The 25,451-nt window shown below is 37.5% G+C and overlaps 2 protein-coding genes across 2 annotated transcripts in view; both read left to right on the forward strand.

Moving 5' to 3' along the window:
- LOC134822752 (uncharacterized) overlaps positions 1–25,451 on the forward strand; it is a 210,675-nt gene that overhangs the window by 57,016 nt on the left and 128,208 nt on the right. The window lies entirely within an intron of this gene.
- LOC134823136 (esterase C25G4.2-like) lies at positions 2,895–6,275 on the forward strand. The gene is made up of 5 exons (XM_063834483.1): positions 2,895–3,006; positions 4,724–4,924; positions 5,451–5,660; positions 5,828–5,887; positions 6,103–6,275. The coding sequence occupies exons 1-5, from the start codon at positions 2,895–2,897 to the stop codon at positions 6,186–6,188; spliced, it is 669 nt and encodes a 222-aa protein (XP_063690553.1). The 3' UTR covers positions 6,189–6,275.

Consider the following 25,451-nt stretch of genomic DNA (forward strand, 5'->3'; position numbering starts at 1 on the left):
CGTTTATGTGTTTATGTCCCCTGGGCCCTGTAATTTAGAACCTTCTAGAGGTTCAATACATTGGTTTTAGATTACAAACCAAAGTATTAAACTCCACAAATCTTGTACGCAGATGCTCAAAATATATAGGGCTACATTATTGACCTCACAATAGGGAGTCGATGAATCACTAACAATTAAACAACAAAGCTAATAATTCATGATAAAAGTAGACATAAAAGACCCACTCGTCCCTAATGCTCTAATGGGTTAATTACCTTAGTTTCCTGAAAAGGGTAATCATCTTTGTAAGATTTACTGTTATTTTGCTGGGGGAAATATTTCTTCTATTTCAGTGCTGTCTTTGCCGTATGCTGATAGTCTTTGTTGCCAGAAGAACTTGCACTTGCATAGTATATGGCATGCAGTACGATTATATATCTAGACAGGCACGATATATCTAGACATTTGGTGTCCAAGTTTGCATCTGCCTCTTCCATTATCTCTGTGCAGTAGTCACATTGCAGTTTGATAGCGGACATTTCTCCATGTGGTAATTTGATAGGTGGATTTTTATAGGTGGATTTTCCATATATAGATAATTTTAGCAGTGTGTCCTGTTGTCTTGTTGCTGTTATTTGGACTAATTCAGTCGCAGATTTGTTAAAATTTAATTTTCATGAATTCCTTGCTGTTGATCTTTAAATTGAACGACTATTTTAGTCTTGATAGGACAACTCTACTACTTTTAGATATCTGGTTTATAATAGTGATGGCAATCTTCGGAAACGCTACAGTCAGAGACAATGATGATATGATCTTTTTATTAAGAGACGGGAACAATTGGGATGTATTCTTCAACTACTTCTTCGCAGCACTGTTTATCTGTTGTCTCATTATTGGAATAACGCTGTATCCTATTATTATCTGGTATCATTCAACACAGAAGAAATCCCTGCCAACAATCTTGTTCCTACTGATAAGCTCAATCGATTTATTTAAAAGCGTATTCTCCCCGTTTTCTCTGGTTCCTAAACTTCTATCATCAGTTCATAATTCACCTCTTTACATTGTATTTGATCGAAGTTCCATATCTTGGACATCGTATGCTAACAGTGCCATCTTTACAGTATGCGATATGGAAATCGATTTGTTGGTTTTTCTATGTGTTTTACGCTACATCCATATCAAAGACCCTATCGTTTCTGCCAGTAAAATAAATATTGTTTGTGCTTTTTTCTTTATCGTGGGACTATTAAAGATATCTTCCGGAATAATCGAGGTTCAATGGAAACCAGTCGCTTACTTTAGGACTTTTGATGGTGTTTCAACAGCAAATATACCGGTAGCAAGAACATTGCCGATGATTAGTCTTTTTCTAAACTGTTTACTTCTGCTATTTGGAGGCCTATTCAGCACACTTACGATAATTCATCTCAAAAATGCGGATACTGCATCATCAGAAGTGTCCAGTAGAAACATTGACAAAAGTATTCAAGCTATTGCTGCTATGAACGTTTTCAATGTCTTGATTTTGGTAGTGAGTGTCGGTTACTCAATTTATTTGAGCACATTTAACAGCAATAATTTGAGTTCGTTTTGGGACTTTGTTGAGTTTACTAACTGTCATGGACTGCCACTTGTACAGTCCTCATTTAATGCTGTCTCATTTCTTCTGATCAGCAGCTCATTCAAGGTTTTTGTTAAAACGTTGCTAAATTTAAAAAGAGTAAATCCAAACGTTGGGGTAGCAGTTAATCAACAAACTTACTCAATGGACAGAATCAGTTTACATGGACCATAAAACTATCATGCAGCTACTTCATGGTGCATTAGTGTCACAGACATTAGATACTGGCATCACACTACTTACTTGGGTTACTTGGGGTTGCTTCATAGATCCTCTATCGGGTCATCAGAACGGCTGACCACCCGTGCAGCGAAGTTGCTGTCTTTTCTGCGCTCCAGTTCAATAACGAATTCCCGTTCTGGCAACAATATCCAGTAACAGGAGGTTCGTCCGGAATAGATGTAACAAACTCCGTCAACAATGACTTGACAGAGAAAAGAAAAAGAACTTGAAAAAGAACCGAAATATGGTCTGGTGGTGGGTATTCCAATTTTAATTCAGAACCCACGGATATCTGATTCAACAAACAAAAAGAACTCAATGGTTGGTACACTGTAGAATCTTAGAATAAGGAGCCTTCCAAACGGCCTTATCTGTTATTTGTCGTCAACCTGGCTAGGTGTTGAATTCTGTAAAACGTAAGTATATTATTATTGTATTGAAGATGATTAGACTTTTCAATTAAGATGGCAATTGGAATCATAATATTAAAATACGATAACAACAAGCTGCCAGCATTGCTCCACTATTATTCTGATATAATATTTGTGTCACTGACAGACATCTTATTATTGACATGATTATATCACTAGTTGAATTACACAAGGATCTCTAGCCATAGTACATACATATTGCAATTGCAATGAAAACTGCAATAAAAAGCCGTTTTTATTGCAATTCAATTTCAATTGCAATATGTATGTAATACGGCTTATTTCAGAGCATCTGAAATCATCAACCATGTTGTTTCTGGTCTCTTCTTGACTTATTGTATTTGAAATGGTATAATGTTAAAGGTTTTAAACCCAAAAGGCACACAAATCCAGTTTATCTACCATAGCTTTATATTCATTTATCTAAATTAGGGGAGGGGTTAAATTATTAAATTGACTGTGTAATGTGTATTAGTTAACAACCATTTTAAAGAACAAAATTGCCGACTTTTAATTTGTTAATGTGATGATTAAATTTAAGCCATGACAAGGATCCGGGTCCTGGTTCATTGAAAACTGAAAATTAACTATTGATAAACCGAAATATTTAATTATTTTCAAAATCAAGGTCAATGAACAGAAAATTGAAGATATTGTGTCTACACGGGTACAGACAAAGTGAGATCAGTTTCAGAGAAAAAACTGGAGGTCTCAGAAAAGCTTTAAAGTCTCTCGCTGAATTTGGTATTTTACCCTTATTTATATTTTGACGTTCACACGAGTTCTTCTTGTTAAGGGGGCAGGGGGGGTCTTCATGGAAATTTTTCTCAAAATCGACTTTTTAGTTGTTTCTGATAGAGGGGGGTAATATCTATCAGATCCCGTGAAAAAATATCGTTCCTAGCCGAAATTATTGCCGGTCATAGGTCAGCGCATGTGTGTAATTGTATTGCGCGAGAGATTTTTGATCGCGTGCCCTGAAAATCGAGTCAGGGCAAATCTATCTTCTCCTACATTTTTTGAGCAATCACCCTGAAACTTTCAGGATATGTTCTAGGGATCAATTAGAAGAGATGAGCTGGGCAGAATTTTGAGATAGGCCTTTAAAACAATTTTATTCGATTTTGAAAATCGTGGACCTCGAAAAATCATCAAAAAACGAGGTCCAAGATTTTCAAAATCGAATAAAATTTTTTTAAAGGCCTATCTCAAAATTCAGCCCGGCTCATCTCTTCAAAATGATCCATAGAACATATCCTGAAAGTTTCAAGGTGATTGCTCAAAAAATGGAATAATATTTTTCCACGGGATCAAAAGCATCTGATAGATATTACTCCCCTCTATCAGAAACAACTAAAAAGTTCAGCTCACCGCTATCATTGAAGCTTGCAAATATCTATCTACATATACCAACACACACATCATCATATGGTCTGACAGTCTATCATCTATTCAAGCTCTCTCCGCACTTTCAACGCGGAGTAGAACTACAAGAGACTGTTACGACTCTCTTAATTCACTCGGATCCAACAACACGCTAGATATACGATGGATTGCAGCACACATCGGATTGTGGGGGAACGAAAAAGCAGATGAGCTGGCCAAGCTTGGCACTATCAGCGAATCCACTTTGAGGTGTCCAATTCCACAATCCTACATCAAGCGTCAAATCGACAACAAAGTCAACAGACTGAATCAGGAAACTTGGTCAACTGACGGTCCCAGACACACCAAACTGACACTCGGCCACAAGCATGCCAAAATCATCAAAAACCTCAACACTACACTCAGCAACAACAGACAAGATTACAGAACTGCAGTTCACCTCATCACGGGTCACTGCGGCCTAAATAAACACCTTCACACCATTTGCAAATCAAACACCAGTGCTTGTCCTATGTGCGGGGACGGAGAGGAAACTGTCTCACACTTCCTTGGACAGTGTCCGGCTATTGCCCAAATTAGAGGTCAATATTTCCAGGACTACTACCTCTCTGTCAATGACATATTCGACAACCAACACATCACCACAATTGTCAATTTCACAAACCGCACCAAACGCTTAATTGTGCCGGAAGAGCTGGATCAGACCGGGGTGACTTAAAGTATTATCTCATATGCTGTCTCGTCTCGTTTTACTCTTCCAAACCCAGCTGGCATTTAAGCGTATCATTTTGACTCATATAACATCCTACACCACCCTCCACCAATCACTCTGATCTCACCGGCAACCTTCCCCAAGGTTGCCACACCCCAGAGGTAGGCAGAGCATCTCAATGCTATCCTCTCGTGGGCTATCATGGCCCAGCCTCTCTAAAAAAAAAAAAAAAAAAAAAAAACTAAAAAGTTGATTTTGATAAAATTTCCATGAAGACCCCCCCTGCCCCCTTAATTTGTATGATTGTAAGAAATTGCTGACGTAGAGGCAAGTAATATTAACGTTTCTTTACCGTTATTTCAGAGTTTATCAGGGCTCCTAACGCAGTACACGAGGAGGAAAAAAGTTACAGCTGGTTCTACTCCAACCCTGCTACCCACAACATTCAGACTTACAATTGCTTAGATGAGAGCACTGAGGATCCTGGTTTTGATGAGAGTGTAGCATTCATATTGGATCATATCTCTAAGAATGTAAGAAACTTTTATCACAAGAATTACCGATGTGATTTTGTGACACAACCGCATTTAGGTGTCGAAACTGCCATAACAATAATTATTTTCTATGGGACTGTCCCGATTGCTTCTAAATGCTTGGACTCATATACTGAGCGCGATCGACAAAGTTTCTTGAAAATATGAAAGTGTTCCTCTTTTCGCGCTAATATCCGCGCGCGCGCACGCACTCGTTCAAATGAATTCAACTAGCTGTGCTGTAACGGGTCCGTTTTTGCAGTGCACATCTACAGCTCGGTTCAACCCTATCACAGATTTTAAATCTGGATCTAGATTCTAGACGCCAATTCGTAGTATTTTTCGAAGTTTTGAGTTTTCGACGAAATTCACCACTAGTTTCAGGGACCTTACGATGGTAAGAACATAGTTTACTGTTTACCCTTCAGTCCCAAATGGTATTATTGTAAATCACCGAAATTTATTAACATATTTATCAAACTTTAATGCTTCAAAACCGAAATCTTATCGTTATTTTGCATCTATCCCCTCATCCCCTCTTAACACCACCCCTCTAGGTATAATGTCGTTCAGCCAAGGAGCATGCCTCACATCTATCTTGTGCTCGATGAAACGTACGGAATCGTCCCTCTCTGATCTGTCCTTCGTTATGATGTTCAACGGGTTCAGATCAAGAATAACAAAACATGACAAGTATTACACTGATATTATAGAAACTGTGAGCAGTTTGCACGTGTATGGGCAGACTGATGAAGTGATTCCGCTTGGTAAGAAAATGTCACAAAATTCGTGATCCGAATTGGACGAATCTCAAATCAATTGTCACTTGTCCCCAGAATCATGATTTAGTTTCGTTTCGTGTGTTATAGTTATTTTAGTTTTAACTCATAAATACAATTTATGATGACGTAACTACACATAATATTATTTCCAGATATGAGCGAGAAACTGGTGGCATGTTTTCAGGATCCCGTGACTTTCATACACCCAGGAGGTTAGTAACTATTTCTGAAGTAGTATAATATAATATTATGATAATATTAATATGGAATACTGCCAAGTGCCAGTAATAATTTCCACTACATAAACCCAATAAAATTGCCCATTTAAGTGTCTGCATGTTTGTTATTCTTGAGTTAAGATTTAAATTATCTTTACATTCTGTATTATAACATATATCGTAAGGTTTTAAACCCTTTTCTATTTCAGGTCATTTCGTTCCCTCTTCGGCACCGGTTCGGAACTTCTGTAAGGAGTTTCTCCTCAACCAGCTCAAATTGAAGCACTCTTCTTAGTAGTTGATACACGTTGTATACCACTTTTCGGCTGCCGCGCGCGATCAGAAGAGGTATACAACGCGTGCATCAACTTTAAGTCGGTAGTTGGTGGCTCTTACTAAATCGCTCGCCCAAAAATTTCACGTGACTTTGGTTTTTTTTGGTTTTGCAGCCGTACAAAACGGTTTTACATAAACCCTAATCCCAACCCTAACCATAACCCCGAAGCTATCCATAATCTTAACCACAACCCTAACCCGAGCCCTAAATAATCGAATTCACGTTTTACTAGCATGTCACGTGACCAAAACGGTTTTCTGCCCATAACTCTCCAGGGAAGCATTTTAACCCTACGTCATGGGGGGTGATTCGGAATCAGCGTCTAAAAATACACCGATCCAGATCACTGTCATGCCTAAAGGGCCTTTTCACAAGAATTTTCTTAAAATTTGGGCGAGCGATTTAGTAGGAGCGGTAGTTGGTGCGCTTTAACTTGACAGAAGAAGTACTTTTTAATCGATGAAATGCTTAATATTTACAGCCGATATTTTGTCATACGTTGTATGAACCGCCGCGCACGAGTGTGCGGCTCCCCGGCCCCCTGTATCGTAGATACGCTGCACTTTGACTTAGTGAAACGATATATAATAATGGGGGTCACGACGTGATTGGTGATACAACTGATATCTATGCACTATTTAAAATTGGTGAAAATACACTTCGCGGTGCACGGTGCATTACACCCCTGTTCCATGCCCAATGAACGATGAACGAGGATGCACACGAGGATATGATTTCCATAATTTCGTCGAAATTTCATATAGGTATCCTCGCGGTGACCCTCGTGCGATCCTCGTGGGATCCTCGCGATGATACTAGGGGGTGCACGATAAAAATAAACTTGCTCGGATTTTTAAAATTTTTGTACCACTGTTTTCTAGAGACTGTGAGAATTTTCACAATACCAAATTTGTCATACCTTTTTGGAAAGATCAGTGATTTATTCGAATTTCATCATCGTGCGATGAGGAGAAAACCCTCGCAATACCCTCGCGAGGATTGAAATGTCCAATAATTTCATCGCGAGGAAATCATCCTCGTGGGAAATTGTGCACGATGATGATTTAATTTATGGAAATCGTATCCTCGTGCCCATCATCGTTCATTGGGCATGGAACAGCTGGGTAATTTATTTTGGGCCTGTATTCTCAATTCTGATTTTCTGACATTTGAGTTTTGGACCGTCGTTTATTAACTATTGGTGTGTTACTGAAAAATTGATGTAATGAGATCTCAAATGATTGCAGATAATATTATAGAAAAGGACGATTTATTTTCATTGTTTGCTGTTATCCTTATAGCCTATAGGCGATCGCCACACGAAGAAACAGATTCACTGTATATAATACATAATAGTAAAGTCTTAAACTCGGGATACTGAACCATTTTTTTACGACGTGAAAAACATAAAGTTCCAAAAATGAGCAGTAGAATAATTATCTCGTGTCTGATCGCTGTGTCTGTATCAGTATGTAGTGAGGAGGTTAACTAACTAGCTGATATTTACTTCTCACAGAGGCGGCTATTGAGGGCGTCCAGGCGTCCGTGGACGCCTTAAAATTATTATCTGGTGGCTGGTGCTTAAAATAGAAATAGTAATTAGTAATAGTGTTAGGAAATAACAAATCGCAATATAAAGGTCTTCATTTACTATCATACGTTTTAATGTAAGCGCACGCATGATCTTCGTGAAATTTTGTGTTGTAGGGAGTCCAATCCTACCTCTGGACTACTCAGCCGCGCAGTTTTAACACATAGTTAATTGTAAACGTTACAAAGCACATCGTGAGCATCCAACTACAGGTAATCTATTATGATTTGCCTCGATTTGGGGGTCCAGGACCCTTTGCAATTTGACTGCTATATGATACTGCGCGGCTGAGATCGTACACGTGTGGTGTCCTGTTTCACCCATATTATAAGTTTTTGCTTTTGTTTGCTGTCGCCTGTAAAGTGTTACACATTACATTTACAAGGCCCTGTGTGTAATGTAATCGGTAGTTTGGAGGGATCAGCTTGAGCCGGCTCCCAAGCCCCCCTCCCCCCCAGTCCATCGATTGGACCCTCAACAAAACTGCCAGCCAGCTCCCACGAGCCGCCTCTGAGTCTTCTCATACGTAGTCACGATGCAGCCACTTACTCTTAGTGAAACGACAATGGTGGTCACGACGTGATATCAATATTTACCTGGTACGCCAGCCCCAATGCGCGGCGCTCTTTTCGAGCTTCTCGCATACGCGAGAAGCTCGAATATAAGTTGATACTAATACTATATACGCGAGAGGAGCATAATATAAGTTGAGATCCGCGTATCTCAGCTACATGAAGATTATCTTACTATATATAAAGCGAGACTCCGAGACGATATATATATATTTCATTGCTGAACTTCTACACAATAAAAAAGCGGTTTTAACTCAGTGGTGCTGGAAGTTTGATTTCGGTCGGAGGAAGCTCACAGCAGAAAGCTTAACAAAACGAAAAGTTGTATTTTCAAAACTCTCCCATTTTCAGATATGAAAATGTCTGAACACACATTTGACAGATTGGATGAAATTTTTGCCCAGAAACCAATTAGTCAGTTAATTGATGATGGTATGAAACGAAATTGGGGTACTGCAAGTCAAAATCTCGAAAAAAATTGGAAAATCATACTGTCCAATACTCTGTCCCATTTTCAGTTTTTGAAGCTGAAATTTCCAGGGCCGAAATTTTACAGTTTTGACCGAATTTCTGACCTGCAACCAATTAGTCAGTCAGCTTTAGATGACAAATGACACGATTGAGGTGCTGGGAGTTTGATTTCGGTCGGAGGAAGCTCACAGCAGAAAGCTTAACAAAACGAAAAGTTGTATTTTCAAAAGTCTGTCCCATTTTCAGATATGAAAATGTCTGAACACACATTTGACAGATTGGATGAAATTTTTGCCCAGAAACCAATTAGTCAGTTAATTGATGATGGTATGAAACGAAATTGGGGTACTGCAAGTCAAAATCTCGAAAAAAATTGGAAAATCATACTGTCCAATACTCTGTCCCATTTTCAGTTTTTGAAGCTGAAATTTCCAGGGCCGAAATTTTACAGTTTTGACCGAATTTCTGACCTGCAACCAATTAGTCAGTCAGCTTTAGATGACAAATGACACGATTGAGGTGCTGGGAGTTTGATTTCGGTCGGAGGAAGCTCACAGCAGAAAGCTTAACAAAACGAAAAGTTGTATTTTCAAAACTCTCCCATTTTCAGATATGAAAATTTCTGAACACACATTTGACAGATTGGATGAAATTTTTGCCCAGAAACCAATTAGTCAGTTAATTGATGATAGTATGAAACCAAATTGGGGTACTGCAAGTCAAAATCTCGAATAAAATTGTAAAATCATACTGTCCAATACTCTGTCCCATTTTCAGTTTTTGAAGCTGAAATTTCCAGGGCCGAAATTTTACAGTTTTGACCGAATTTCTGACCTGCAACCAATTAGTCAGTCAGCTTTAGATGACAAATGACACGATTGAGGTGCTGGGAGTTTGATATCGGTCGGAGGAAGCTCACAGCAGAAAGCTTAACAAAACGAAAAGTTGTATTTTCAAAACTCTGCCCCATTTTCAGATATGAAAATGTCTGAACACACATTTGACAGATTGAATGAAATTTTTGCCCAGAAACCAATTAGTCAGTTAATTGATGATAGTATGAAACCAAATTGGGGTACTGCAAGTCAAAATCTCGAATAAAATTGTAAAATCATACTGTCCAATACTCTGTCCCATTTTCAGTTTTTGAAGCTGAAATTTCCAGGGCCGAAATTTTACAGTTTTGACCGGTTTTCTGACCTGCAACCAATTAGTCAGTCAACTATAGATGACAAATGACACGATTGAGGTGCTGGAAGTTTGATTTTGGTCGCAGGAAGCTCACAGCAGAAAGCTTAACAAAACGAAAAGTTGTATTTTCAAAACTCTGTCCCATTTTCATATATGAAAATGTCTGAACACACATTTGACAGATTGGATGAAATTTTTGCCCAGAAACCAATTAGTCAGTTAATTGATGATAGTATGAAACCAAATTGGGGTACTGCAAGTCAAAATCTCGAATAAAATTGTAAAATCATACTGTCCAATACTCTGTCCCATTTTCAGTTTTTGAAGCTGAAATTTCCAGGGCCGAAATTTTACAGTTTTGACCGAATTTCTGACCTGCAACCAATTAGTCAGTCAGCTTTAGATGACAAATGACACGATTGAGGTGCTGGGAGTTTGATATCGGTCGGAGGAAGCTCACAGCAGAAAGCTTAACAAAACGAAAAGTTGTATTTTCAAAACTCTGTCCCATTTTCAGATATGAAATTTCTGAACACACATTTGACAGATTGGATGAAATTGTTGCCCAGAAACCAATTATAGTCAGTTAATTGATGATGGTTTGAAACCAAATTGGGGTACTGCAAGTCAAAATCTCGAATAAAATCGGAAAATCATACTGTCCAATACTCTGTCCCATTTTCAGTTTTTGAAGCTGAAATTTCCAGGGCCGAAATTTTACAGTTTTGACCGGTTTTCTGACCTGCAACCAATTAGTCAGTCAATTATAGATGACAAATGACACGATTGAGGTGCTGGAAGTTTGATTTCGGTCGGAGGAAATTCACAGCAGAAAGCTTAACAAAACGAAAAGTTGTATTTTCAAAACTCTCCCATTTTCAGATATGAAAATTTCTGAACACACATTTGACAGATTGGATGAAATTTTTGCCCAGAAACCAATTAGTCAGTTAATTGATGATAGTATGAAACCAAATTGGGGTACTGCAAGTCAAAATCTCGAATAAAATCGGAAAATCATACTGTCCAATACTCTGTCTCTTTTTCAGTTTTTGAAGCTGAAATTTCCAGCGCCGAAATTTTACAGTTTTGACCGAATTTCTGACCTGCAACCAATTAGTCAGTCAACTATAGATGACAAATGACACGATTGAGGTGCTGGAAGTTTGATTTCGGTCGGAGGAAGCTCACAGCAGAAAGCTTAACAAAACGAAAAGTTGTATCTTCAAAACTCAGTCCCATTTTCAGATATGAAAATGTCTGAACACACATTTGACAGATTGGATGAAATTTTTGCCCAGAAACCAATTAGTCAGTTAATTGATGATGGTATGAAACCAAATTGGGGTACTGCAAGTCAAAATCTTGAAAAAAATTGGAAAATCATACTGTCCAATACTCTGTCCCATTTTCAGTTTTTGAAGCTGAAATTTCCAGGGCCGAAATTTTACAGTTTTGACCGAATTTCTGACCTGCAACCAATTAGTCAGTCAACTATAAATGACAAATGACACGATTGAGGTGCTGGAAGTTTGATTTCGGTCGGAGGAAGCTCACAGCAGAAAGCTTAACAAAACGAAAAGTTGTATTTTCAAAAGTCTGTCCCATTTTCAGATATGAAAATGTCTGAACACACATTTGACAGATTGGATGAAATTTTTGCCCAGAAACCAATTAGTCAGTTAATTGATGATGGTATGAAACGAAATTGGGGTACTGCAAGTCAAAATCTCGAAAAAAATTGGAAAATCATACTGTCCAATACTCTGTCCCATTTTCAGTTTTTGAAGCTGAAATTTTCAGGGCCGAAATTTTACAGTTTTGACCGAATTTCTGACCTGCAACCAATTAGTCAGTCAGCTTTAGATGACAAATGACACGATTGAGGTGCTGGGAGTTTGATTTCGGTCGGAGGAAGCTCACAGCAGAAAGCTTAACAAAACGAAAAGTTGTATTTTCAAAAGTCTGTCCCATTTTCAGATATGAAAATGTCTGAACACACATTTGACAGATTGGATGAAATTTTTGCCCAGAAACCAATTAGTCAGTTAATTGATGATGGTATGAAACGAAATTGGGGTACTGCAAGTCAAAATCTCGAAAAAAATTGGAAAATCATACTGTCCAATACTCTGTCCCATTTTCAGTTTTTGAAGCTGAAATTTCCAGGGCCGGAATTTTACAGTTTTGACCGAATTTCTGACCTGCAACCAATTAGTCAGTCAGCTTTAGATGACAAATGACACGATTGAGGTGCTGGGAGTTTGATATCGGTCGGAGGAAGCTCACAGCAGAAAGCTTAACAAAACGAAAAGTTGTATTTTCAAAACTCTGTCCCATTTTCAGATATGAAATTTCTGAACACACATTTGACAGATTGGATGAAATTGTTGCCCAGAAACCAATTATAGTCAGTTAATTGATGATGGTTTGAAACCAAATTGGGGTACTGCAAGTCAAAATCTCGAATAAAATCGGAAAATCATACTGTCCAATACTCTGTCCCATTTTCAGTTTTTGAAGCTGAAATTTCCAGGGCCGAAATTTTACAGTTTTGACCGGTTTTCTGACCTGCAACCAATTAGTCAGTCAACTATAGATGACAAATGACACGATTGAGGTGCTGGAAGTTTGATTTCGGTCGCAGGAAGCTCACAGCAGAAAGCTTAACAAAACGAAAAGTTGTATTTTCAAAACTCTGTCCCATTTTCATATATGAAAATGTCTGAACACACATTTGACAGATTGGATGAAATTTTTGCCCAGAAACCAATTAGTCAGTTAATTGATGATAGTATGAAACCAAATTGGGGTACTGCAAGTCAAAATCTCGAATAAAATTGTAAAATCATACTGTCCAATGCTCTGTCCCATTTTCAGTTTTTGAAGCTGAAATTTCCAGGGCCGAAATTTTACAGTTTTGACCGAATTTATGACCTGCAACCAATTAGTCAGTCAACTATAAATGACAAATGACACGATTGAGGTGCTGGAAGTTTGATTTCGGTCGGAGGAAGCTCACAGCAGAAAGCTTAACAAAACGAAAAGTTGTATTTTCAAAAGTCTGTCCCATTTTCAGATATGAAAATGTCTGAACACACATTTGACAGATTGGATGAAATTTTTGCCCAGAAACCAATTAGTCAGTTAATTGATGATGGTATGAAACGAAATTGGGGTACTGCAAGTCAAAATCTCGAAAAAAATTGGAAAATCATACTGTCCAATACTCTGTCCCATTTTCAGTTTTTGAAGCTGAAATTTCCAGGGCCGAAATTTTACAGTTTTGACCGAATTTCTGACCTGCAACCAATTAGTCAGTCAACTATAAATGACAAATGACACGATTGAGGTGCAGGAAGTTTGATTTCGGTCGGAGGAAGCTCACAGCAGAAAGCTTAACAAAACGAAAAGTTGTATTTTCAAAAGTCTGTCCCATTTTCAGATATGAAAATGTCTGAACACACATTTGACAGATTGGATGAAATTTTTGCCCAGAAACCAATTAGTCAGTTAATTGATGATGGTATGAAACGAAATTGGGGTACTGCAAGTCAAAATCTCGAAAAAAATTGGAAAATCATACTGTCCAATACTCTGTCCCATTTTCAGTTTTTGAAGCTGAAATTTTCAGGGCCGAAATTTTACAGTTTTGACCGAATTTCTGACCTGCAACCAATTAGTCAGTCAGCTTTAGATGACAAATGACACGATTGAGGTGCTGGGAGTTTGATTTCGGTCGGAGGAAGCTCACAGCAGAAAGCTTAACAAAACGAAAAGTTGTATTTTCAAAAGTCTGTCCCATTTTCAGATATGAAAATGTCTGAACACACATTTGACAGATTGGATGAAATTTTTGCCCAGAAACCAATTAGTCAGTTAATTGATGATGGTATGAAACGAAATTGGGGTACTGCAAGTCAAAATCTCGAAAAAAATTGGAAAATCATACTGTCCAATACTCTGTCCCATTTTCAGTTTTTGAAGCTGAAATTTCCAGGGCCGGAATTTTACAGTTTTGACCGAATTTCTGACCTGCAACCAATTAGTCAGTCAGCTTTAGATGACAAATGACACGATTGAGGTGCTGGGAGTTTGATATCGGTCGGAGGAAGCTCACAGGAGAAAGCTTAACAAAACGAAAAGTTGTATTTTCAAAACTCTGTCCCATTTTCAGATATGAAATTTCTGAACACACATTTGACAGATTGGATGAAATTGTTGCCCAGAAACCAATTATAGTCAGTTAATTGATGATGGTTTGAAACCAAATTGGGGTACTGCAAGTCAAAATCTCGAATAAAATCGGAAAATCATACTGTCCAATACTCTGTCCCATTTTCAGTTTTTGAAGCTGAAATTTCCAGGGCCGAAATTTTACAGTTTTGACCGGTTTTCTGACCTGCAACCAATTAGTCAGTCAACTATAGATGACAAATGACACGATTGAGGTGCTGGAAGTTTGATTTCGGTCGCAGGAAGCTCACAGCAGAAAGCTTAACAAAACGAAAAGTTGTATTTTCAAAACTCTGTCCCATTTTCATATATGAAAATGTCTGAACACACATTTGACAGATTGGATGAAATTTTTGCCCAGAAACCAATTAGTCAGTTAATTGATGATAGTATGAAACCAAATTGGGGTACTGCAAGTCAAAATCTCGAATAAAATTGTAAAATCATACTGTCCAATGCTCTGTCCCATTTTCAGTTTTTGAAGCTGAAATTTCCAGGGCCGAAATTTTACAGTTTTGACCGAATTTATGACCTGCAACCAATTAGTCAGTCAACTATAAATGACAAATGACACGATTGAGGTGCTGGAAGTTTGATTTCGGTCGGAGGAAGCTCACAGCAGAAAGCTTAACAAAACGAAAAGTTGTATTTTCAAAAGTCTGTCCCATTTTCAGATATGAAAATGTCTGAACACACATTTGACAGATTGGATGAAATTTTTGCCCAGAAACCAATTAGTCAGTTAATTGATGATGGTATGAAACGAAATTGGGGTACTGCAAGTCAAAATCTCGAAAAAAATTGGAAAATCATACTGTCCAATACTCTGTCCCATTTTCAGTTTTTGAAGCTGAAATTTCCAGGGCCGAAATTTTACAGTTTTGACCGAATTTCTGACCTGCAACCAATTAGTCAGTCAACTATAAATGACAAATGACACGATTGAGGTGCAGGAAGTTTGATTTCGGTCGGAGGAAGCTCACAGCAGAAAGCTTAACAAAACGAAAAGTTGTATTTTCAAAACTCTCCCATTTTCAGATATGAAAATTTCTGAACACACATTTGACAGATTGGATGAAATTTTTGCCCAGAAACCAATTAGTCAGTTAATTGATGATGGTATGAAACGAAATTGGGGTACTGCAAGTCAAAATCTCGAAAAAAATTGGAAAATCATACTGTCCAATACTCTGTCCCATTTTCAGTTTTTGAAGCTGAAATTTTCAGGGCCGAAATTTTACAGTTTTGACCGGTTTTCTGACCTGCAACCAATTAGTCAGTCAACTATAGATGACAAATGACACGATTGAGGTGCTGGAAGTTTGATTTCGGTCGCAGGAAGCTCACAGCAGAAAGCTTAACAAAACGAAAAGTTGTATTTTCAAAACTCTGTCCCATTTTCATATATGAAAATGTCTGAACACACATTTGACAGATTGGATGAAATTTTTGCCCAGAAACCAATTAGTCAGTTAATTGATGATAGTATGAAACCAAATTGGGGTACTGCAAGTCAAAATCTCGAATAAAATTGTAAAATCATACTGTCCAATACTCTGTCCCATTTTCAGTTTTTGAAGCTGAAATTTCCAGGGCCGAAATTTTACAGTTTTGACCGAATTTCTGACCTGCAACCAATTAGTCAGTCAGCTTTAGATGACAAATGACACGATTGAGGTGCTGGGAGTTTGATTTCGGTCGGAGGAAGCTCACAGCAGAAAGCTTAACAAAACGAAAAGTTGTATTTTCAAAACTCTCCCATTTTCAGATATGAAAATTTCTGAACACACATTTGACAGATTGGATGAAATTTTTGCCCAGAAACCAATTAGTCAGTTAATTGATGATGGTATGAAACGAAATTGGGGTACTGCAAGTCAAAATCTCGAAAAAAATTGGAAAATCATACTGTCCAATACTCTGTCCCATTTTCAGTTTTTGAAGCTGAAATTTCCAGGGCCGAAATTTTACAGTTTTGACCGGTTTTCTGACCTGCAACCAATTAGTCAGTCAACTATAGATGACAAATGACACGATTGAGGTGCTGGAAGTTTGATTTCGGTCGCAGGAAGCTCACAGCAGAAAGCTTAACAAAACGAAAAGTTGTATTTTCAAAACTCTGTCCCATTTTCATATATGAAAATGTCTGAACACACATTTGACAGATTGGATGAAATTTTTGCCCAGAAACCAATTAGTCAGTTAATTGATGATAGTATGAAACCAAATTGGGGTACTGCAAGTCAAAATCTCGAATAAAATTGTAAAATCATACTGTCCAATACTCTGTCCCATTTTCAGTTTTTGAAGCTGAAATTTCCAGGGCCGAAATTTTACAGTTTTGACCGAATTTCTGACCTGCAACCAATTAGTCAGTCAGCTTTAGATGACAAATGACACGATTGAGGTGCTGGGAGTTTGATTTCGGTCGGAGGAAGCTCACAGCAGAAAGCTTAACAAAACGAAAAGTTGTATTTTCAAAACTCTCCCATTTTCAGATATGAAAATTTCTGAACACACATTTGACAGATTGGATGAAATTTTTGCCCAGAAACCAATTAGTCAGTTAATTGATGATGGTATGAAACGAAATTGGGGTACTGCAAGTCAAAATCTCGAAAAAAATTGGAAAATCATACTGTCCAATACTCTGTCCCATTTTCAGTTTTTGAAGCTGAAATTTCCAGGGCCGAAATTTTACAGTTTTGACCGAATTTCTGACCTGCAACCAATTAGTCAGTCAGCTTTAGATGAAAAATGACACGATTGAGGTGCTGGGAGTTTGATATCGGTCGGAGGAAGCTCACAGCAGAAAGCTTAACAAAACGAAAAGTTGTATTTTCAAAACTCTGCCCCATTTTCAGATATGAAAATGTCTGAACACACATTTGACAGATTGAATGAAATTTTTGCCCAGAAACCAATTAGTCAGTTAATTGATGATGGTATGAAACGAAATTGGGGTACTGCAAGTCAAAATCTCGAAAAAAATTGGAAAATCATACTGTCCAATACTCTGTCCCATTTTCAGTTTTTGAAGCTGAAATTTCCAGGGCCGAAATTTTACAGTTTTGACCGAATTTCTGACCTGCAACCAATTAGTCAGTCAGCTTTAGATGACAAATGACACGATTGAGGTGCTGGGAGTTTGATATCGGTCGGAGGAAGCTCACAGCAGAAAGCTTAACAAAACGAAAAGTTGTATTTTCAAAACTCTGTCCCATTTTCAGATATGAAATTTCTGAACACACATTTGACAGATTGGATGAAATTGTTGCCCAGAAACCAATTATAGTCAGTTAATTGATGATGGTTTGAAACCAAATTGGGGTACTGCAAGTCAAAATCTCAAATAAAATCGGAAAATCATACTGTCCAATACTCTGTCCCATTTTCAGTTTTTGAAGCTGAAATTTCCAGGGCCGAAATTTTACAGTTTTGACCGGTTTTCTGACCTGCAACCAATTAGTCAGTCAACTATAGATGACAAATGACACGATTGAGGTGCTGGAAGTTTGATTTCGGTCGCAGGAAGCTCACAGCAGAAAGCTTAACAAAACGAAAAGTTGTATTTTCAAAACTCTGTCCCATTTTCATATATGAAAATGTCTGAACACACATTTGACAGATTGGATGAAATTTTTGCCCAGAAACCAATTAGTCAGTTAATTGATGATAGTATGAAACCAAATTGGGGTACTGCAAGTCAAAATCTCGAATAAAATTGTAAAATCATACTGTCCAATGCTCTGTCCCATTTTCAGTTTTTGAAGCTGAAATTTCCAGGGCCGAAATTTTACAGTTTTGACCGAATTTATGACCTGCAACCAATTAGTCAGTCAACTATAAATGACAAATGACACGATTGAGGTGCTGGAAGTTTGATTTCGGTCGGAGGAAGCTCACAGCAGAAAGCTTAACAAAACGAAAAGTTGTATTTTCAAAAGTCTGTCCCATTTTCAGATATGAAAATGTCTGAACACACATTTGACAGATTGGATGAAATTTTTGCCCAGAAACCAATTAGTCAGTTAATTGATGATGGTATGAAACGAAATTGGGGTACTGCAAGTCAAAATCTCGAAAAAAATTGGAAAATCATACTGTCCAATACTCTGTCCCATTTTCAGTTTTTGAAGCTGAAATTTCCAGGGCCGAAATTTTACAGTTTTGACCGAATTTCTGACCTGCAACCAATTAGTCAGTCAACTATAAATGACAAATGACACGATTGAGGTGCAGGAAGTTTGATTTCGGTCGGAGGAAGCTCACAGCAGAAAGCTTAACAAAACGAAAAGTTGTATTTTCAAAACTCTCCCATTTTCAGATATGAAAATTTCTGAACACACATTTGACAGATTGGATGAAATTTTTGCCCAGAAACCAATTAGTCAGTTAATTGATGATGGTATGAAACGAAATTGGGGTACTGCAAGTCAAAATCTCGAAAAAAATTGGAAAATCATACTGTCCAATACTCTGTCCCATTTTCAGTTTTTGAAGCTGAAATTTTCAGGGCCGAAATTTTACAGTTTTGACCGGTTTTCTGACCTGCAACCAATTAGTCAGTCAACTATAGATGACAAATGACACGATTGAGGTGCTGGAAGTTTGATTTCGGTCGCAGGAAGCTCACAGCAGAAAGCTTAACAAAACGAAAAGTTGTATTTTCAAAACTCTGTCCCATTTTCATATATGAAAATGTCTGAACACACATTTGACAGATTGGATGAAATTTTTGCCCAGAAACCAATTAGTCAGTTAATTGATGATAGTATGAAACCAAATTGGGGTACTGCAAGTCAAAATCTCGAATAAAATTGTAAAATCATACTGTCCAATACTCTGTCCCATTTTCAGTTTTTGAAGCTGAAATTTCCAGGGCCGAAATTTTACAGTTTTGACCGAATTTCTGACCTGCAACCAATTAGTCAGTCAGCTTTAGATGACAAATGACACGATTGAGGTGCTGGGAGTTTGATTTCGGTCGGAGGAAGCTCACAGCAGAAAGCTTAACAAAACGAAAAGTTGTATTTTCAAAACTCTCCCATTTTCAGATATGAAAATTTCTGAACACACATTTGACAGATTGGATGAAATTTTTGCCCAGAAACCAATTAGTCAGTTAATTGATGATGGTATGAAACGAAATTGGGGTACTGCAAGTCAAAATCTCGAAAAAAATTGGAAAATCATACTGTCCAATACTCTGTCCCATTTTCAGTTTTTGAAGCTGAAATTTCCAGGGCCGAAATTTTACAGTTTTGACCGAATTTCTGACCTGCAACCAATTAGTCAGTCAACTATAAATGACAAATGACACGATTGAGGTGCAGGAAGTTTGATTTCGGTCGGAGGAAGCTCACAGCAGAAAGCTTAACAAAACGAAAAGTTGTATTTTCAAAACTCTCCCATTTTCAGATATGAAAATTTCTGAACACACATTTGACAGATTGGATGAAATTTTTGCCCAGAAACCAATTAGTCAGTTAATTGATGATGGTATGAAACGAAATTGGGGTACTGCAAGTCAAAATCTCGAAAAAAATTGGAAAATCATACTGTCCAATACTCTGTCCCATTTTCAGTTTTTGAAGCTGAAATTTTCAGGGCCGAAATTTTACAGTTTTGACCGGTTTTCTGACCTGCAACCAATTAGTCAGTCAACTATAGATGACAAATGACACGATTGAGGTGCTGGAAGTTTGATTTCGGTCGCAGGAAGCTCACAGCAGAAAGCTTAACAAAACGAAAAGTTGTATTTTCAAAACTCTGTCCCATTTTCATATATGAAAATGTCTGAACACACATTTGACAGATTGGATGAAATTTTTGCCCAGAAACCAATTAGTCAGTTAATTGATGATAGTATGAAACCAAATTGGGGTACTGCAAGTCAAAATCTCGAATAAAATTGTAAAATCATACTGTCCAATACTCTGTCCCATTTTCAGTTTTTGAAGCTGAAATTTCCAGGGCCGAAATTTTACAGTTTTGACCGAATTTCTGACCTGCAACCAATTAGTCAGTCAGCTTTAGATGACAAATGACACGATTGAGGTGCTGGGAGTTTGATTTCGGTCGGAGGAAGCTCACAGCAGAAAGCTTAACAAAACGAAAAGTTGTATTTTCAAAACTCTCCCATTTTCAGATATGAAAATTTCTGAACACACATTTGACAGATTGGATGAAATTTTTGCCCAGAAACCAATTAGTCAGTTAATTGATGATGGTATGAAACGAAATTGGGGTACTGCAAGTCAAAATCTCGAAAAAAATTGGAAAATCATACTGTCCAATACTCTGTCCCATTTTCAGTTTTTGAAGCTGAAATTTCCAGGGCCGAAATTTTACAGTTTTGACCGAATTTCTGACCTGCAACCAATTAGTCAGTCAACTATAAATGACAAATGACACGATTGAGGTGCAGGAAGTTTGATTTCGGTCGGAGGAAGCTCACAGCAGAAAGCTTAACAAAACGAAAAGTTGTATTTTCAAAACTCTGTCCCATTTGCAGATATGAAAATGTCTGAACACTTATTTGACAGATTGGTGATAATCAGATTGGTGATAATCAGTCATTAGTCAGTTAATTGATGATGGTTTGAAACCAAATTGGGGTACTGCAAGTCAAAATCTCGAAAAAAAATTGGAAAATCATACTGTCCAATACTCTGTCCCATTTTCAGTTTTTGAAGCTGAAATTTCCAGGGCCGAAATTTTACAGTTTTGACCGAATTTCTGACCTGCAACCAATTAGTCAGTCAACTATAAATGACAAATGACACGATTGAGGTGCAGGAAGTTTGATTTCGGTCGGAGGAAGCTCACAGCAGAAAGCTTAACAAAACGAAAAGTTGTATTTTCAAAACTCTCCCATTTTCAGATATGAAAATTTCTGAACACACATTTGACAGATTGGATGAAATTTTTGCCCAGAAACCAATTAGTCAGTTAATTGATGATGGTATGAAACGAAATTGGGGTACTGCAAGTCAAAATCTCGAAAAAAATTGGAAAATCATACTGTCCAATACTCTGTCCCATTTTCAGTTTTTGAAGCTGAAATTTTCAGGGCCGAAATTTTACAGTTTTGACCGGTTTTCTGACCTGCAACCAATTAGTCAGTCAACTATAGATGACAAATGACACGATTGAGGTGCTGGAAGTTTGATTTCGGTCGCAGGAAGCTCACAGCAGAAAGCTTAACAAAACGAAAAGTTGTATTTTCAAAACTCTGTCCCATTTTCATATATGAAAATGTCTGAACACACATTTGACAGATTGGATGAAATTTTTGCCCAGAAACCAATTAGTCAGTTAATTGATGATAGTATGAAACCAAATTGGGGTACTGCAAGTCAAAATCTCGAATAAAATTGTAAAATCATACTGTCCAATACTCTGTCCCATTTTCAGTTTTTGAAGCTGAAATTTCCAGGGCCGAAATTTTACAGTTTTGACCGAATTTCTGACCTGCAACCAATTAGTCAGTCAGCTTTAGATGACAAATGACACGATTGAGGTGCTGGGAGTTTGATTTCGGTCGGAGGAAGCTCACAGCAGAAAGCTTAACAAAACGAAAAGTTGTATTTTCAAAACTCTCCCATTTTCAGATATGAAAATTTCTGAACACACATTTGACAGATTGGATGAAATTTTTGCCCAGAAACCAATTAGTCAGTTAATTGATGATGGTATGAAACGAAATTGGGGTACTGCAAGTCAAAATCTCGAAAAAAATTGGAAAATCATACTGTCCAATACTCTGTCCCATTTTCAGTTTTTGAAGCTGAAATTTCCAGGGCCGAAATTTTACAGTTTTGACCGGTTTTCTGACCTGCAACCAATTAGTCAGTCAACTATAGATGACAAATGACACGATTGAGGTGCTGGAAGTTTGATTTCGGTCGCAGGAAGCTCACAGCAGAAAGCTTAACAAAACGAAAAGTTGTATTTTCAAAACTCTGTCCCATTTTCATATATGAAAATTTGTCTGAACACACATTTGACAGATTGGATGAAATTTTTGCCCAGAAACCAATTAGTCAGTTAATTGATGATAGTATGAAACCAAATTGGGGTACTGCAAGTCAAAATCTCGAATAAAATTGTAAAATCATACTGTCCAATACTCTGTCCCATTTTCAGTTTTTGAAGCTGAAATTTCCAGGGCCGAAATTTTACAGTTTTGACCGAATTTCTGACCTGCAACCAATTAGTCAGTCAGCTTTAGATGACAAATGACACGATTGAGGTGCTGGGAGTTTGATTTCGGTCGGAGGAAGCTCACAGCAGAAAGCTTAACAAAACGAAAAGTTGTATTTTCAAAACTCTCCCATTTTCAGATATGAAAATTTCTGAACACACATTTGACAGATTGGATGAAATTTTTGCCCAGAAACCAATTAGTCAGTTAATTGATGATGGTATGAAACGAAATTGGGGTACTGCAAGTCAAAATCTCGAAAAAAATTGGAAAATCATACTGTCCAATACTCTGTCCCATTTTCAGTTTTTGAAGCTGAAATTTCCAGGGCCGAAATTTTACAGTTTTGACCGGTTTTCTGACCTGCAACCAATTAGTCAGTCAACTATAGATGACAAATGACACGATTGAGGTGCTGGAAGTTTGATTTCGGTCGCAGGAAGCTCACAGCAGAAAGCTTAACAAAACGAAAAGTTGTATTTTCAAAACTCTGTCCCATTTTCATATATGAAAATGTCTGAACACACATTTGACAGATTGGATGAAATTTTTGCCCAGAAACCAATTAGTCAGTTAATTGATGATAGTATGAAACCAAATTGGGGTACTGCAAGTCAAAATCTCGAATAAAATTGTAAAATCATACTGTCCAATACTCTGTCCCATTTTCAGTTTTTGAAGCTGAAATTTCCAGGGCCGAAATTTTACAGTTTTGACCGAATTTCTGACCTGCAACCAATTAGTCAGTCAGCTTTAGATGACAAATGACACGATTGAGGTGCTGGGAGTTTGATTTCGGTCGGAGGAAGCTCACAGCAGAAAGCTTAACAAAACGAAAAGTTGTATTTTCAAAACTCTCCCATTTTCAGATATGAAAATTTCTGAACACACATTTGACAGATTGGATGAAATTTTTGCCCAGAAACCAATTAGTCAGTTAATTGATGATGGTATGAAACGAAATTGGGGTACTGCAAGTCAAAATCTCGAAAAAAATTGGAAAATCATACTGTCCAATACTCTGTCCCATTTTCAGTTTTTGAAGCTGAAATTTCCAGGGCCGAAATTTTACAGTTTTGACCGAATTTCTGACCTGCAACCAATTAGTCAGTCAGCTTTAGATGAAAAATGACACGATTGAGGTGCTGGGAGTTTGATATCGGTCGGAGGAAGCTCACAGCAGAAAGCTTAACAAAACGAAAAGTTGTATTTTCAAAACTCTGCCCCATTTTCAGATATGAAAATGTCTGAACACACATTTGACAGATTGAATGAAATTTTTGCCCAGAAACCAATTAGTCAGTTAATTGATGATAGTATGAAACCAAATTGGGGTACTGCAAGTCAAAATCTTGAATAAAATTGTAAAATCATACTGTCCAATACTCTGTCCCATTTTCAGTTTTTGAAGCTGAAATTTCCAGGGCCGAAATTTTACAGTTTTGACCGGTTTTCTGACCTGCAACCAATTAGTCAGTCAACTATAGATGACAAATGACACGATTGAGGTGCTGGAAGTTTGATTTTGGTCGCAGGAAGCTCACAGCAGAAAGCTTAACAAAACGAAAAGTTGTATTTTCAAAACTCTGTCCCATTTTCATATATGAAAATGTCTGAACACACATTTGACAGATTGGATGAAATTTTTGCCCAGAAACCAATTAGTCAGTTAATTGATGATAGTATGAAACCAAATTGGGGTACTGCAAGTCAAAATCTCGAATAAAATTGTAAAATCATACTGTCCAATACTCTGTCCCATTTTCAGTTTTTGAAGCTGAAATTTCCAGGGCCGAAATTTTACAGTTTTGACCGAATTTCTGACCTGCAACCAATTAGTCAGTCAGCTTTAGATGACAAATGACACGATTGAGGTGCTGGGAGTTTGATATCGGTCGGAGGAAGCTCACAGCAGAAAGCTTAACAAAACGAAAAGTTGTATTTTCAAAACTCTGTCCCATTTTCAGATATGAAATTTCTGAACACACATTTGACAGATTGGATGAAATTGTTGCCCAGAAACCAATTATAGTCAGTTAATTGATGATGGTTTGAAACCAAATTGGGGTACTGCAAGTCAAAATCTCGAATAAAATCGGAAAATCATACTGTCCAATACTCTGTCCCATTTTCAGTTTTTGAAGCTGAAATTTCCAGGGCCGAAATTTTACAGTTTTGACCGGTTTTCTGACCTGCAACCAATTAGTCAGTCAATTATAGATGACAAATGACACGATTGAGGTGCTGGAAGTTTGATTTCGGTCGGAGGAAATTCACAGCAGAAAGCTTAACAAAACGAAAAGTTGTATTTTCAAAACTCTCCCATTTTCAGATATGAAAATTTCTGAACACACATTTGACAGATTGGATGAAATTTTTGCCCAGAAACCAATTAGTCAGTTAATTGATGATAGTATGAAACCAAATTGGGGTACTGCAAGTCAAAATCTCGAATAAAATCGGAAAATCATACTGTCCAATACTCTGTCTCATTTTCAGTTTTTGAAGCTGAAATTTCCAGCGCCGAAATTTTACAGTTTTGACCGAATTTCTGACCTGCAACCAATTAGTCAGTCAACTATAGATGACAAATGACACGATTGAGGTGCTGGAAGTTTGATTTCGGTCGGAGGAAGCTCACAGCAGAAAGCTTAACAAAACGAAAAGTTGTATCTTCAAAACTCAGTCCCATTTTCAGATATGAAAATGTCTGAACACACATTTGACAGATTGGATGAAATTTTTGCCCAGAAACCAATTAGTCAGTTAATTGATGATGGTATGAAACCAAATTGGGGTACTGCAAGTCAAAATCTCGAAAAAAATTGGAAAATCATACTGTCCAATACTCTGTCCCATTTTCAGTTTTTGAAGCTGAAATTTCCAGGGCCGAAATTTTACAGTTTTGACCGAATTTCTGACCTGCAACCAATTAGTCAGTCAACTATAAA

The sequence above is a fragment of the Bolinopsis microptera genome, chromosome 11 (genome assembly GCF_026151205.1).
Source record: "Bolinopsis microptera isolate Bmic1 chromosome 11, MBARI_Bmic_1.0, whole genome shotgun sequence".
NCBI lineage: Eukaryota > Metazoa > Ctenophora > Tentaculata > Lobata > Bolinopsidae > Bolinopsis > Bolinopsis microptera.